The following is a 16,806-nucleotide window of genomic DNA, read 5'->3' as shown; positions in this document are numbered from 1 at the left end:
TGGGAGCTTCAAGAAGAGTGTCTTTTTACTATCTCGGCCTCGCTGTGTGCTGCGCTGCACCGCTAGTCGAGTAGATAACCTTGCATTCAATAAACCCTCGGAGCCAGGATGAACGTCCAACTCCAATCGTCATTTATTGATTTTAACAAGGTAAAACTGGTGAGAAAACACAGATACAGCATCTGTTATAACCCGGAAACACCAACACAATGAACACCACAGCATCAGAACATTGTCTTAGATAACAATAGATCCTGGACGGACCAGGCCCCTACATTACCACTGAACAACTACACAAAAGTACAAGCCGGTGCGTTGCATAAAGGCACATCGTGTATCCATCCCACTGCACCCCAAATGTACAGCATTACACATAACACTAAACTGAGGATGAGATACTTTGTCATCTTTGCTCTCAGGATCGCAACATAACCACCTGGGCACAAGTCTGACTCGACCTACTAAATCACAAGTAACATCCACAATAAGGAAAGTTGCAGGCTTCGTTGCTAACTAGGCCTCGTATTTACCACAACAACTTAACGGCACCATAAAGGCATTTACATCACTATAACGGTCATTCCAACATTACAACGACATTGCCAATATTATAAGAATATAAACAAACTTACAGACAATGCTTCTCAAAGTCCCACGATGGACAACTGCGTCTGGCTTCACTAAGACGCGATGTGTGCCGCCATCTTGACTTATCTGTGTAATGGCCGACGCCCGCGTGGTTCAGTGGAAATCTAAAATCGTAACTTCCTGGTCACGTGACCAAAATTAGCATAAAAAACAGGAAACTCCTGTGTACATACGCCCCCCCCCCATCTGCCGTGCGAAAAAACTCCTGCCGTGAGACAGAACAAGCCCCGAGGGTAAAGATTCAATCTCCTGGCTTCGCCAAATGGGGTTTGGCCAGGAGACTTCATCGACCCCTGTCCCCCCAGGGCCTCCGGCACAAGCTTGTTAATTAAAATTTTTGGTCGTAGTTTAGTGGTAGTTAATTGAAGGTGGAGGGGTTATTAGCCCCTCCCACCCATCCAGAGCCCCCATTTAGCCGCTGCGGTGGTCACAGACGCCATGAGGGGAAAGGCCAATCGGTATTGGCCCTCCCCCCCACAGCACTGTCCACCACATCGTTGCCCATCCGGCACCGCGAGGAGGTAGGGAGTTGTTTTGCCGGACTACACATCTACTGACACACACATATCGACTGACGCACACACACATCGACTTGCACACACACACATCGACTTATACACACACACACACACATCGACTCACATACACACATACATAGACTCACACACACATCGACCTACACACATATGGACTTACACACATATCGAGGAATCACACATGGACTTACACACGCATATTTCAACGTACAGACACACAGCGACTCACACACACACATCGACTTACACACACACACATGGACTTAAACACACACATATATAGAGTCACACACACATGGACCTACACACACACACACATATGGACTTACACAAACACACATATCGACTAACACACACACACACGGACTCACACACACACACATCGACTGACACACATTGACCCACACACAAACACATCGACTTACACACACACACATCGACTTACACATGCACATGCACTGACCCAGACACACATTTCGACGTACACACACACATCGACTGACACACACATTGACTTAAACACACACATACATAGACTCACACGCACATCGAACTACACACACATATGGACTTACACACACATCGACTAAGACACACCCATGGACTTACACACACACACATCGACTGAAACACACACATCGGCTTAAACACACACCGCACACACATGGACGTACACAAACAAACACAGCAACTGTCACAAACACACATTGACTCGCACACACATTGATGCACACACACACGGACTCGCACAGACACAACGCACACACATATATGGACTCACACGCACACTATAACTTTTATATAGAGTAAATAAGTTTGTATATAATACTTTTCTATGTACGCGACTTTAGCGAAATAAACAATGGAGAGGGGAAATGCACGCGTGTATAATAAGTAAGTAATTAGGAGCGACTGCAAGGGTGTTCCGCCATTTTGGTGAAAACATTTGCCGCAAAAAGGGGTGCCTTGGCCCCCACTGGTGGCCAAAGCTGCGGGTTTGGGCCCCCTTGACAACCACCATGAGATCTGTTTTCAACAATATTGGGGTCTCACCTGACCGATTGCCGCACCCCCTGAGCTGATAATGTAGTTACGCCACTGCTGGCATTTGGGCCTCCAGAAGAGGGACTTCTACAGACCCATACTCTTTGGTTCTTTCGGTAAAGTCACGTAGGTATAAAATAAGTTAAATCACGACGATTCGGGTGCAACACAAGCGTCCGTCATCAGGTGGGACAACCACAGCAAGAAACAATTGCTGAATTGGGCAAAAGGGCTGCTGTAACAGGAGGCTATATAGGTCAAAGAGGGGGGGAGGAGCAAGGGGGGAGAGATAGAGAGGGGGGGGGGTGCTGAAGTGAGCGGGGCTGGGAGTGGGAAGCTGAAGAAGAAGAGAGGGGGGGGGGAGAAGCAAGGGGGGAGAGATAGAGAGGGGGGGGAGTGCTGAAGTGAGCGGGGTTGGGAGTGGGAAGCTGAAGAAGCTGGAGATGCGGAAAATAAAGGCAACACCATAAAGCAGTTAAGGTTTTACCTGGTTAATAACGTCCTTCCAATGATTGCTCAATTTGTATCCATCTTCTCGGTTGAAGTTATGTCTATGTTTATATATCTGGATGGCTTCATGAACAAGCCCGAAGGTTTGCAGAGTACCTTGGTCTCAGAAAAAAATAATAATATCATGAGAGCCCATAGAGTTATAGCAATGGTCAGCCACGGCGGACTTATTAGTTCTGCCATGTTTCAGATCTGACTTGTGCTCGCGAACACGGTCCGAGATATGCCATTTCGCTTCCCCAATGTAACACCCACCACAGGTGCAACTTAGTTTGTAGACTCCAGAATATTGCATGTCAGGAATGACATCCTTCACAGATGGGATTAGATCACGGATTTTGTGTACTGTACTGAATCGGACCTGGATCTAATACCTACGTGACTTTACCGAAAGAACCAGAGAGTATTCATCCCTATCACGAAAACTTCAAATCTAGATTAGATTCTACAGAGCCACTTTACGAGCTATTTTTGCCTACTCTTCCACGATTATCAGACGTCTTGGCAGAGGTGGGAGTACCCACACTTTATCCTACTACACGTGACTAACTGTGGAACACCCATTTATACTGCTGGGTGAACAGAAGGCCGGGTATTTCGAAATGTGCTCATTGTCTGACCTGCCACACCGGGAGATTGAACTGGCGACCTCTGACTTGAAAGTCCAGTGTGTAAACCATTCTACCACGGCAGCATCGCCTGACTATAGCGAGGCTCGGTTACAGTATTGAGACGTTTTGTAAATCCAAGTTGTATTGCACTGTTTGAGAAGCTCAAATCTTCTGTACAAACGTAGGCTATATGTGGTCTAGGTGGCTCGACCTCTTTTGGGAAGATGTGGAAAATGTATTTAATTAATCACAAATTTGGGAAAATAATGCGTACGCATGTATTCTGTAATGCTTTCCAACAAGCTTGTGTCTTCTGAAGTATTGAATTAGTAGCAGACAGCTATCAGGGAAAATGCGTTTTGATATTTGCGAATACTGTCATCCCGTATTTCTATTGGGTTTCCAAATTGTGGACAATGTTTTTGTTAATCAATTTTACCGATTAGGATAAGTCCCTACAGCAACACAGCTTTATACGAACGTTTTATTCGTATTGAAATCATATTTTGCAAGTTTTAGCTACCCAATGTTACAGACAGATGGGCGGACAGACAGACGGACAGAGCTAATGCATTTGTAATAAACCACTGCGACGACGATCTGTGAATTGTGTCTTCTTTATTACATGTATTCCTCGACAGCTGGACAGCTCCGCGCTCTTCACTCTGACATGGCTCCACTCCCATTCCGCGCGGTTAGATGTTGTCGCTCGCACCGGCTCGCTCATACCTTCCCCGCTCCTGCGCGCCGCTGGCAGGCGGCTCGCAAGGAGGAAGCCTCCGGCCCGCCACGTGGCCGCTGGCGTTCCGGAGGCGCGAGACATGGTCTCGCTCCCTGACTCCACGCACTGACCCCGAGCCCCTTCCGGCTTTCCCTTATATCCCTTGACCTACGTAACCAAGCCCCGCCTACAGCCACGCCCCCTCACGACCGTTCTAGATGGTTACTCCCCAGAGCCTTTAAGCTCCGCCCTTGAACTTCGGCTCATCCCTCTGATTGGTTGATGGCCCAGGCGGCGGAGCCTATCCCACCGATCGGCGACCGTCGGTGAATTACACATTAATGCTCTTCAACTCAGTGAAAAGCATTGAGAACTGGCTCACTGCAGAAACAAAAAGCACAATTTTTCCTTTGCCGAAATTGGTTTCGAGTATGTGGTTGCTATCCTTTGTGGCCAGATCGCTTCTAGAAAACGAGCTATATAGTTTAGTGGGCTTTACCTAGTAAAATAAACAAAAAATGCGTAATAGTTCAGTTTATAGGTACATGGATGCTCACGGACTTCTCTGTGAATTGTAAATTACTCCGGAGAAACGCGTGCCGTTTTATTTTCGATGGAAAATAGGCCGATAGTACATTTTCCAAGACCGTTTCCAGATGCCGTAGCGAATTCCTCACATGTAAGGACAATGATCTGTGCTACATGCATAATGACTCGTGCACACGATGGGTGGTCAGGCTAATGTTTTTGGGATAATTGTCAGGGCAAATGTTAAGGCGAATTGTCAGGCTAATATTTAAGCTCTTTCCTACGCTTGTTTTACGGGTCTACACGAACGCATGACGCAAGCGGGCACTACAGTGCATAGACCGACGAAAAAATAAATCATTGTTGTAAGGCTATTTTATTTTATTATGTTTTATTTTTATTATTTTATTACTTCCCTTCTACGTGACTTTACCGAAAGAACCAAGAAGATGAATCCCTGCAGTCACGAAATCTTTAAATCGAAATGATGTAAGGCTGTTGCTACAATTGAAATAACACATTTCTGTACCATGTATGTGCGATGCGATGGCATATTTGCAGTGAATCATGAATCAAATGCTGTATATTATAATATGCAAATAATTTTGAATATTACATTGTTAAATCACTTACAATTTTTATTTTTGTATACAATGATATATACATTAGTCTATTATGATCTCCATCATTATTAGACATGTTCAATCCACTGCTGGGTGAAGACATTTATTTTACACATTTAGCAATATTTTACACGTATTTTATGTAGTTAAATATTTATGGTAATGCACAAAAATTTGATGATTCTTTTTTAGCCACCCAGCATATGAGCACGCGCATCCTTAGTTATTATTGTTCTGGTACAGGCCTGCTAGCAGCACGTGCTGTATAGCATGCATGCTGTGTGTGTATGTGTGTGTAGCGGTTAGCGCGCTCCGCTACGAGCCCGGCAACCCGAGTTCGATTCCCGCTCATGGCCAACACCAGTGACAATTATCTGAACCGGTCCTGGGCCTCCCCTAGGTCAACTCACCACTCGTGAGACAAAGGGGGTAAAGCGTGGTGCTGGCCACTCACCCCCTCATGTGCCGTGCCAGCCTTCATAGGTGCTCGCTACTCTAACAGCACTTTGCCAAAATTCTGTTCAGGCTATACGGGGGATATTTGTCTTTGTAGCCCACGAGAAGGCAATTAATCATGCAGGGGCATGGAGGTGTGGCTGGAACGGTCTCCTCGCTCGGGGTGAGCGGCCATTGCTTTCCCTTGCTAAATGCTAATTAGAATTTGATGCTAAGTGCTAGGCTGCTCATGTACATGCACATCCCTTTTGTCAATCCACTGCTAGGTGAAGGCCCTCCACGTGCCACCTTGGGCAGCTCAGCTGGGATAAATGGCCTGAAGTTTATGGGTCAGGCGATTAAAAGCAGTTGTCCTTATAGTAGTGCCGGTTTATCGCAGCCAGCTCCCATACTTTTGGAGAGACTGGTATCTGCCATAGAAGTGTGAAAGTTTTCCCTGCTTTGGGCAAATAGGGATGAGACAATGTCCTGCATGGTAAATTGGGGAGATACTTTGAGTTGAATTGTTTTGTCTGGATGTTGTGTGTAAAAGGTATGGATTATTGTGTCATTGGCATGACCAAAATCCCAAATTTCAGTCAACCAGCACTTGTATGACCAAGTGGAGAGTCCATTCAAGCTACAAGTGTCTTTTTCCAAGGAAGTCGTGAAAATGTGGGATTTTAGTCATGCCATTGACATGCAATTCCAATTTTAAATGGCATAAACATTCTAACAAAAATGTTTGTTAGTTATTCAGATTGCTCCTGCAAAAAAACCATAGCAAATGTCAGTCTCCTCTCATGCAGTTCTAGGGCAGTGATGAACCATAAATATACGTCACGTTTGACATTCACACTTGACAGAGACCATTAGACTGCTGTCATGGCCATCGTTGAATATTTACAAAACCCCCCAAAGGGATTAACTGTAAGTAGCGTATATGTGTTTAATTTTATAGTAACCTGCCATTTATCGGCTCTGGCCTCGCGTATTACATTTTTTACTTGGTATCGTAATAGCACCACCCACAGACTTTCCAAACTGTGATTAAAGCTGCAGCATATAGTGAAAATGCATTTGCACAGAGTGAAATAGTCACACAACACATTTCCTCATCATTTGGCTGGGGTCCCATCTGGTTAGCTGCATTACCTGATAAAGACTAGGGATGAGTTTTTAATAAAAAGTTAATATTTGGAGTTCTTGAATTTCTACGGAAAATTTCTGATCTTTTTAGGATTTACGGATCGTTTACATTGCTAAATATTTATGTGTTCACAAAAGTGACATCAATCGATGTCACGGTGTACGTGACACCATATTCGTGATGTAACTTTTATTCTCAGAATAATTCGTAATAAAAATTCGGGTCACCTAAAAATGTCATAACTAGGCCTGATTTATTTTTGTTCAGATTAATACTTAAGTCACGAGCCCATCCCTCGTAGAAACAAGTCGACAGGGTTGTGGAATGTCCGACTTGGTCTTTGCCTTCAGACTGTTGAGTTTTAACTTGTCTGTCAGAACCTACCAGGAGATGAGTGCGTAGACCTATGGCTCATTTGTTCATATAGACACCGAAGTTAAACAATATTTTTTGTGCAAAGAGCACAGCTATGTTGTGCATATATATAGAGGTATTGTTTACCAAATTCTTATGTAAATATTGATTCAGTAGCAAGATGTGTGCACACCTGCTGCTGAAAAATCTTAAATTCCTGCTACCGAAATATTCTGTTAAATAACACAATTCAAGGAAGCCATCTGCTTTTACAGATGTCCTTAAAATGTACTCTTTAAACTTAGGAAGTATTTAGATTTTCACGTGATAAATCACAGAATGTATAAGCCCCGTGGGCCCAAACGTCTACGCAAATGCGTGAAGTGTACACTCGCACAAATTCGTATAAGGGATGCAGTGCATTGCTCTGTTTATGCACACAATAATAATACTACTGTTTAGAATAATTACTAATTTATCAAGGAAAACCACGAGGAGTCCAATGACTCCTTTTCAGGAGGATCCTGCAGCATTGACATTTTATATGAAACATTTTCAGCCATTTTATGATCGTTTATACAAGTGGTAGGAAACCGGAGTCCCCTGAGTAAATCCACACTCTATTTCTATCTGTATCCCCATACAGATGGAAATAGATGGATATTAGTCAGCTTGCTGTATTGCCTTAGGGTATGGCACATCGACTCCCGCCACAGGACGGGAGTTTGACATTTGTGTGTGATCCACCAACCCTCGCCTCCAGTGTTGAATTACAGGTGTATGCTGCCGCCACATCACTTGCATGACGGCCTTACACGTGGTCACAGTAGGTTTACGGGTGTTCAGTGGATAAGAGTCTAGATTATGATTCAGGGTGGAGGTTGTGGCTGCGTAGTAGCTGTCTTACCTGTAGGTATGCATCGATGCATTGTCACATTTTAGGGTAATTCCTGCAGTCACGAAAGCTCCAAATTAAGTACATTTTAGGGTCTCAATGCAATTCAAGAGTCAATATTTTGTTTAATTTTACCGTCTCATTCGTGCTGTTTTGTTCACTCCATTAACCTAAATGGAACAATCTCTCAACATTGTGCGTATATATGTTTCAACTGCAGGCAGTGATGGACACATGTAGGATGAACAACAACAGGAAAATGATAACTGTGTTGTTCGGAAAAATGGAAGGAACAGGAAAGACAGGAAGACCTAACAGAGTATGGCTTGACGACATCAGAGATGGGTGCCAGAAAGATGTGGCACTACTTGAGCATATTGGCATAAAACAGAGGAAAGTGGAGACATGTGACTAAATGTGCAATGGATACCTACGGGCTATTTGCCCAATTGATCGTGATGATGATTTTTCCACCAGCATTTGTTTAGGCAGGCCAACTATGGATAACTTTTTACCATCTGCGTCTCATCAGCATGTCTCACTCAGATAATCTGTATTCAGACCACTACCAGTGAATTTAAATCACCAATTATAATCAGAAGGCGAGTCCATTGCCTTCTTAAACTCGAGTTGCAGGCCGCTGCTGACCACTTCTCCTCCCACCAATACAAGCCATCTGCAGGGGGCTTTACAGCTCCCCTGAGTAGAAGACTTCTGCCAGCTGTGGCATGATAAAAGGATTTCAGGGCGGTACCTTTACATATTATTTATTTTGTTATGTAGATAAAGGACTGTGTGTTGAAAATCTTTATGGATCGAGGAGGCAGGTGCCTCGAGTGTGCACTTGTTTCTTGACCTGGCTCCCGACGCTGACGGTGACTGGCGCGAGGCCCAGTCTCTTTCCCCCAGTGCTTCTGAGCCAGCCAGAGCCGAGAGAGAGAGACTGTCACCATGATACAGAGGGCACAGTCAGGGCCAGACATTAGAATGGAAGTGCTATAATCTTCATTTCATCTCAAATTGTCCATCTCCTCCTGCTGCTCATCCTAATCAGCCATGATCATCAATCTATTGCTGGATGAAGGCCTCCCCATGCTGTTGCCATCTCTCACGGTTCTACAATGTAACAATTAACCTAGCACCTGCACACGAGCATATTTCATTGATCCATCTCCATGGTAAATGTCCTCTCCAGCATTTTTCATTCCTTGGCTGCCACACCACACTATTCCTGATCATCGGCCATCATTCCTGCTGTGCTTTTCTTCTATAAATCTCAAAATGTGCTACACTTATCCCACGCTCGAAATTGGTCAATATTATCAACTTTCTTACCATCAAATAACGTATATTTTTTTGTTTAACCACAATGTGGTCTTTTTGCTAACTCATGAATGCTGCTGGCAGCTTGAATGTAGTAACATTTTATTGAAAAAATGTTGTAAATTTAGGAGTGATTTGGAAGGCAACGGCGATTGATGAGATGGGGAAATAAAATGGCAACAGTGGGAGAGTGGGGGACAAGAGATCATGAAATAAAATGACATATTTTGTTCACAATTTTTGAAAATACGAGTTGTTATAATAAAAATGTGTTCATTAATCTTCAGCATTGAAATAACTGTGAATGGTTGGTTTGGTTTGTCCACAGCCAATGTTTTAATTTCTGGTGATTTAGAAGATTGATTATCTGGATCTAATCCCATTTCCAAATCTCTGTCAGATGCCGCTTGCTGTTACCAGGCCCGGGAGTATCCCATCTGCCGGGAGGCATGTGAACAGGTCAGCTTGTCCTAGTACACGCACAACCGCACACGCTGCCACTACCCTTTGTTACTATGTTCTGCTGCCCCTTCACAAAAAGCAATGACTGAAGCCGGTTTTGTCCTACGTTTCCCATTTGTGTGTGCCTGTGTTCACGCAAGGTCATTCCTCCTGTGACCATAAAAACATTGCAGAAATAGCTTTTATGTCACTTCATCATTTTCCATACTGAACCGGTATTTTGCTCATGCCAATATGCTCATCACATGCACTCTGACCCATTCTCCAATTAGAGCATCCTGCAGGCCGGCTCCGTTTAATGGCTTTCCTGTGTGCGGCCATGTGGGAGCCCGTATAGTTAACATTACTTTGGCTCATTAGGATGATACATCCTGCCTCTCTCCCTAACCCACACTAGCTCTTAATTGACGACAAATGTGCAAACCTCCGTTGTGACGCAATGGTATGTGATCGCTGGCCATGAACACGTTTTTTTTATTTGAAGCATTTGACTTTGTTATTTTCCAACTTTGTTCACAAAATACTGTGCCGCTTTATTGGGCATCGTCGTAAAATGCCAAGGTGATGTCTCATCGTTGGGCTTTGCCGCAGTATGTCTATTGCTCTGAATCTGATTATGTTCTTTACAATGAATTATATTGCCCAATTTTTTTTCAACAGCTCACATCAACCAAGAGCGACTCCAGGCTGAGGCATCTGCTGCACCGGCTGCCAGGCTACTGCCCTGACTCCATGGTGCGTGCCGCATATGATGCCTCCAATCCTCTGCCTGGCTTTGTCACTGCAGCCTTTTTAGCACATCCAGTGTTTGTTGTTTCTTACTAAAATTCAGGGTTCCACTATTTCCCCCCCCCCCATTCCCCACCCCATCCCAAAAACAAAATGACAGAAAATAAACCAGACCATATTTTTTCGACTACCCATAGTGTCCGATATGCACATATGAATTAGTTATATGTGGTGGCACGACAGCTATAATGCAAGCAGCCTCGTAAACGTGTAATGGCTATACTGGAAGTAATCACCACTGTGAAAAAGCCAGGCACTTGTTCGATTTGAATTGTATGTTATGATGCTACTGTTGACCATGACGAATATAAAGTGTTATTAGCGTTCACAATACGTTGATGATGCCTGCTTTATCCTATGGATCCTTGGTTGCTGTTGGATTAATTTATATTAACCCTAGACCATGGTAGACACTACAGCATGCATGGATGGACTTTGTTTTTCAGTTAAATAGCATTTCAATTTAGCCATGGCCACATTTGCAGCTAGATAGGATGTCAATTAATCAATACATTATATTTTTTATTCACTTATTCAATAATTGCCTGTAATGGCATGGCATGTGATGCTAAAAAACTATAAATGTGTCGCTCTTGTTAGTTCTTTTTAAAGGCCAAGTTAGATTTTTTTTTTATCATAGACTTCCTGTGCTTGAATTTACAAGATACACAATAATACTTGAAGTCCAGATGGGTGCCTAGCCAAAGGAGGGAACATGCCAGAGAAGGTCACCTTCCATGGAGATGGAGCAATGAGGTCAGCTCGAGTGCAGGAGCTAGAGCAGAGGTCGACAACCTGCGGCTCTGCAACCGCATGAGGCTCTTTAAGGACTGCATTGTGGTTCTTGAAATTGATAGTTTTTTTACCGAATTAGAAAAAAAATGCCTCTTCTTGTTATTTTGGTTGCCGACCCCTGACCACGGGAGTCCAGTTTACTACGGGAGTCCATTTTACCATGAGAGTCTAGTTCACCATAGAAGTCCAGTTTACCATGGGCAGAAGTTTGCAACCTGTGGCTCCGGAACAGCATGTGGCTCTTTAAGGACTGCTTCGTGACGTCATTTATTAAGCACCACCGTCTCGTATTTGCGTGCATTCCGGCTCTTGAAATGTTGAGTGTTTTACCGAATTCGAAAAAAATGGCTCTTGTTGTTGTTTAGTTTGCCAACCCCCGATCCAGATGGATTGTTGTAAATGGTGACTGAGTTGGGGAGATGTTCATGTGGCAGTGGACACATCAAGGTTAATGATGATTATGATGATGAGACGGGTGTTAAAACTGACGACATTTGGGGTACACAAATATCTCATTACAAATAGTAAATCAGGCACTTCAGAACTATGTATATTTAACGAGACCACCGATGATGTAGAACATGTGACATGTAATAATTGTGATTAATATTACTGTACCAGTTACTAAATTATGTTTGCTTTCAAGCTTAGGTCATGTCATTGCTCTCTATCTTAATCCTCCACTTAAATGAGACGTTACAAGCCATAGACGTAAAAATATACTGGTGATCTCATTTGAAATGCCGTCCAGAGACGACTATGAACCAATTTGGCAATGTTAAGAGAGGAATCCTCGTCTCAAGGGTCAGTTCACCACTGTGAGACCACCTAGCCAGCTCAAGTGGCAATATACAGCAACCGTATTTATCTAATCATATCTACGAGCCCTTACAAAATAAAATTTCTTATTGCAAATTCCAAATCAAAACACTGTCACAGGAATTTCGACTGTTTTGCAAGCTGCCAGGAATGTATGTACACTTTTACTGTTACCATACTTTAAATGTCTTTAAATAACTCGTGCTCGTAATGTGCATTTTACAACAGTGACACAAAACTAAAAGTATATATATGGCCAGTCTGCCTGGCATGAAGACGTTGATATTGGCATAGCTGCTGCAAAATATGCATGTGAGTGAGCTACACACACACGCGTTGGTTCCTCCTTTCTTTTTTGGCAGTTGTTCCGAGAGATTCCTTTGGTATCGTAACCGTCGACTCTGTGCGTATTGTTGACATCGGTGTTTTTCCTCTGTGTCCTTGCATGTCACGGTCACTTTAGTTCAGATTTACCAGATTCCTTTGAAGGTTGCACTGGAAAGTGTATAATTGTTACCATCTGGGCGCCTCCTTCGCTAAGAGCAGAGAAGCCTTGGTCGGGTTTTTTAAAAATGCCAGTGGTGTTTTTATATCTCGCTTGTGGTCCCTTATCCCTGGTGCTTTGCCAGTGCCCACATAAAAGTGTCTTTGAGAAAGACGTTGTTTGGAAATTGTTGAAAAATCACACTGATTGAGAGTGGCTACAAGTCAGGCTTATTTTAATAATATTGTTTTTATATAATTGACCTTGTAGACAACCTCGTGATTGTGTTGATATGCAGCATTATGGTCTGTCTCCACAAATAAAACCATATATATTTTAGAAGCCCATCAGCCTCATGGCTCTCATATTTGTACTTATCTATATATATAAAAGGGAAAGTTGTGAATGTTTTAAGTTTAATTTATTAGGTATAGCCCTGTGAGCCATACGGCTCTTGAGTCGGGTGCAACCGCAACAAACAAAATATGAACAGAGAACATCTTAAAGCGACGATGCGTGTCTGTTCGAAAGGTTTAGCATACTTCCCGACATACAACAAACTTAACATTTGGCATGTGGGTAGCTTCCAGACTGTACACAATGTAAAAAGTATAAAAATAGACTTTTGTATTTGGGGGGGGGGGGGGGCGGAATAATGGATATATTTTGCACGACAAGTGAGCGGTGACGTCATATCTGTGATGTAACCCGCATGCGGCAGCGTTACGCAGTGTGCCTGCTCACGTCACGCATCCCCCCCCACCCTCCGCGTAGGCCGTGTATTAATCCAAGACAAGAATCCAAGTCCCGGGCGAAGCCGGGTAGTAAAGCTAGTATATAATTATATAACAGTTGCCTTTGTAGTTGTAGACCACAGGATTATGGAAGCATTTTGTGCCTAAATCATTCCACATATGTTTGGCAATTAAATTTGGTTGTATGCTATTTCAATAGCCACTGAACTTGCAGTGTAAAAGTTGGTTAAAATACTCGTAGTTTTTTTTATTTTGCTTCTATTATTTATTCTAAAAATAGTCTACTTGTGCTCGACAAATCCCCTTAATTAATGAGCAAGTTGAGAATGGCTTGTCTTCAAAGTTGAAAGTGACTATTGTAGTTTTCAAGAAGTTATTGTGCAGAAAGGAGGAGGGAAAAAATGTTGATTTGAAGCTCTTGAACCTGGCATTGGTTTTGTGCCCTAAATAAAAGGGGGCAGGCTTGGATGGTTGTCCCTTGATCTTTCTATTTGCCTCATCAATAGCACATTCAGGCCTCGGGAGTTTAACGAGAGGCCTTGCTGGTGACTGCTTGGAGCCCCTAGGGCCGTCACGAGCCTGGATCCTGTTACGGAAGGTGAGGGGTTCAGTGTAGCAGGGATGGGGGGTGGGGGCCTGAGGTGGGGGTGACAGGGTGGGCTGGGGTCAGGCTTAGGGAGGAAGAGGGAGGCTATACAAGGAGGAGGTGTTCACCGCTCACCGTGTTGCGCTGTTGTTGCTCACCCTGCGCTGTGCGGCCACGCGCACATCCCGTGCATGCTCTCCACACGTGCGCTCATCGACACGGATGGGTGCGTGCGCTTCGTAAGAAAATTGTCCTTCCCCGTTCATCAGTGGTGGGAGGGGGTCCACAGTCCAATCGCATAAGCAGACAACCTGAGGTCGGTATCCCGACGGTTGGTTCAAATTGGCCCCGACATGTATCAGGTAACGGCCACAAAAAAACTGCACACAGGAGCTGCCCGCTTTACATACAAATATAAAGATTCCCCCAATAGCCTTCACAGACGGTTGCGGCAAGTGCGGTTAGCGAGCACCTATGAAGGCCTGAACAGCACACGAGGTGGTGCGTTGCCAGGACCATGCCTGGCTGCCTTTGTCTCCCTAGTGCCGATGTTTACACACCGCACAAGGTAGCTATTTGAGACTGAGTCGACCTCGTCGAAGTCCAGGACCGGTTCAGATAATCGTCACTCGGGAATCGAACTCGGGTTGTCAGGTTCGTAGCGCAATGCGCTAACCGTTACGTTACCGCTCTCCACACACACACACATGCTGGCTCCGTGTTCTTATGCAGGTGTTTGATATATATGTTTGAAGTGCTGTGCAAGCACGTGAGCGTGTGTGTGTGGGAGGTGGTGGGTGGCGCAATGGATTCTGCACTGCGTCACTGATCCCATGACCTGAGTTTGATTCTCAGTCACGGCTAACAGTGGTGGTGGTATCTGAACAGGTTTGTGGGCCACTCCTAGTTCGACTGAGTTTGGGAGGCAGAGGAGGCCAGGTGTGGTGCTGACCCCACACTCCCTCGTGTGTCATTGCAGCCCTAATAGGTGTTCACTCGCATCGCTTTCCCCAGAGGTCTTTGCAGGCTACATTTTAAGAGAATCCATACCACCTCGGTCTGTCCTTAATATCTCGCAAGTCTGAATTTGCCACATCACGTGGCCTCAAAGTGTACCTAGCACCTAGCCTGGTACAGCGCTGTGGTGATGTCACCGGCATTCAATGGCGAATATTGGCTGTGTGTGTGGATATAGCGAAGGACGGATGGACAATATGACCCATGGCTAAGATTTAAGGATTGTTTTTTCTTCTTCTTCTGGATAATTGGAAGATACCCCATGAAGTGTGAAGATAAGTAGATACTTGTGAAATATTTTTAGAATTCTGCATTTCAATTAAACATAACCTTTTAATTGTACATTTACAAGTCGTCTCTTGTTCCAATCAAACCGAGTGTGCCAAAACAAGCGGATTGAGATATATCTCATTATACCTTATGGTAACTCATGCAGCAATAGCAGAATTCCGCAGCAGCAAAACACCATCATGTTTCTCTTAAGAATGTCCTTGTCATGTTTAATGTGATGCGTAATTTGAGGAATGATTAGCTCCCCGTGGATATTGTGCTAAACAGATATGTGCGCTGTAATTAGCACCCTCCGAGGAAGATACATGTGTAGGGGTGTCAGAGGAAGGATTCCCACCAATAGGAGGGTTAGTGGGACGGTGACAGGAGAAGGGGGAGGAGTAAGCGAGCAGATATAAGGGTGATAACGGGCGGAAAGAAGGGAAGCTTTGGCAGCAACGAGATTGAGACGGCTGGGGACAGGTGTGGATGGGAGAAAAGGATTAAAAGACGAACCCCCTGCAACCTTGTGTTGGCTCTCCTTTACACATGTATCCCTCCGTGTGTGTGTGTGCTGCAGCACCTCACTCGAGCAGAATTATGAATGCAGCATTCACTGGCTGGGGACTCAATCCCCTGTACTCTCTTCACAGTGGTGTTTGAATTCATTTAATAAAATAATGCCCCTTGTTTAGCCTCACTGAGTCGTAAGACTCCTTTTATCCAAAAGCATCGCACGTATAAGAGGATAATACTCAAAACTACATACAGACAGACTCATGGGTCCACTTTGATATGCTGCCATCTTGCTGACCACCTCTTAGTCCAGCAGATGAGCAGACGATGAGTGTCAGATAAACACAAACTGATCTCTGCGCGGACCACCAACCCCTATCTCCACCTCGCAGCCTTGAACATCATCACTGTTTATATTTCAGCTGTTACACAGCTGCAGGGGACAAACGGGAACAACTAAGGCAGAAGAAGCACATTGGTGTGAAAAAGATAAAGAGTGCAACCCTGCAATCTGCTGGTTTCATGACACTCTTGGTTTTAGGATCTCCGTGAGCAGGAGCTGCAGAGAGCCCCTCCAGAAGGTTGCATGTTGATAACCCGTAGCGTGTACGAGCGTTTGAGTAACTTACCGGAACAACATTGAGGAGCTAAGGTGTTTGGTTCGCGTCAAATTTGAGAAATTGATGCAAGTTAAATGAGCAATTGTTACAACCGTTTCTGAGGCTGTTTCATTCCTTGTAACAATGCTACTCGATACATTTTGCCACGAATCGTACTGGTTGGAACCTGGAAAGTGGCGAGTGAAATCTGAAGCGGTTCTGCGACCCCCACCGCCTCCACCAGGCCCCCACTGACCACGGCCCCATGGCCGACACGGTGTGGGAGGTATTCATCCAGCAGTGGATTGACAATGACCTGTAAATCATTGTTTTTAG

The 16,806-nt window shown here is 44.3% G+C and overlaps 1 protein-coding gene across 1 annotated transcript in view; it reads left to right on the top strand.

Moving 5' to 3' along the window:
- The window catches only part of RECK (reversion inducing cysteine rich protein with kazal motifs), a 134,050-nt gene that overhangs the window by 14,851 nt on the left and 102,393 nt on the right, over positions 1–16,806 (top strand). Inside the window, exons 2-3 of the mRNA XM_078594813.1 lie at positions 9,779–9,837; positions 10,501–10,575. Coding sequence (XP_078450939.1) covers positions 9,779–9,837; positions 10,501–10,575 — 134 coding nt within the window. The remainder of the gene's footprint in view (positions 1–9,778; positions 9,838–10,500; positions 10,576–16,806) is intronic.

Source organism: Lampetra planeri, chromosome 1, assembly GCF_965212315.1.
Source record: "Lampetra planeri chromosome 1, kcLamPlan1.2.h2, whole genome shotgun sequence".
In the NCBI taxonomy this organism is placed as follows: Eukaryota; Metazoa; Chordata; class Hyperoartia; order Petromyzontiformes; family Petromyzontidae; genus Lampetra; species Lampetra planeri.
The sequence above is the reverse complement of the archived record's forward strand: the minus strand, read 5'-3'. Positions and strand labels throughout refer to the sequence as shown.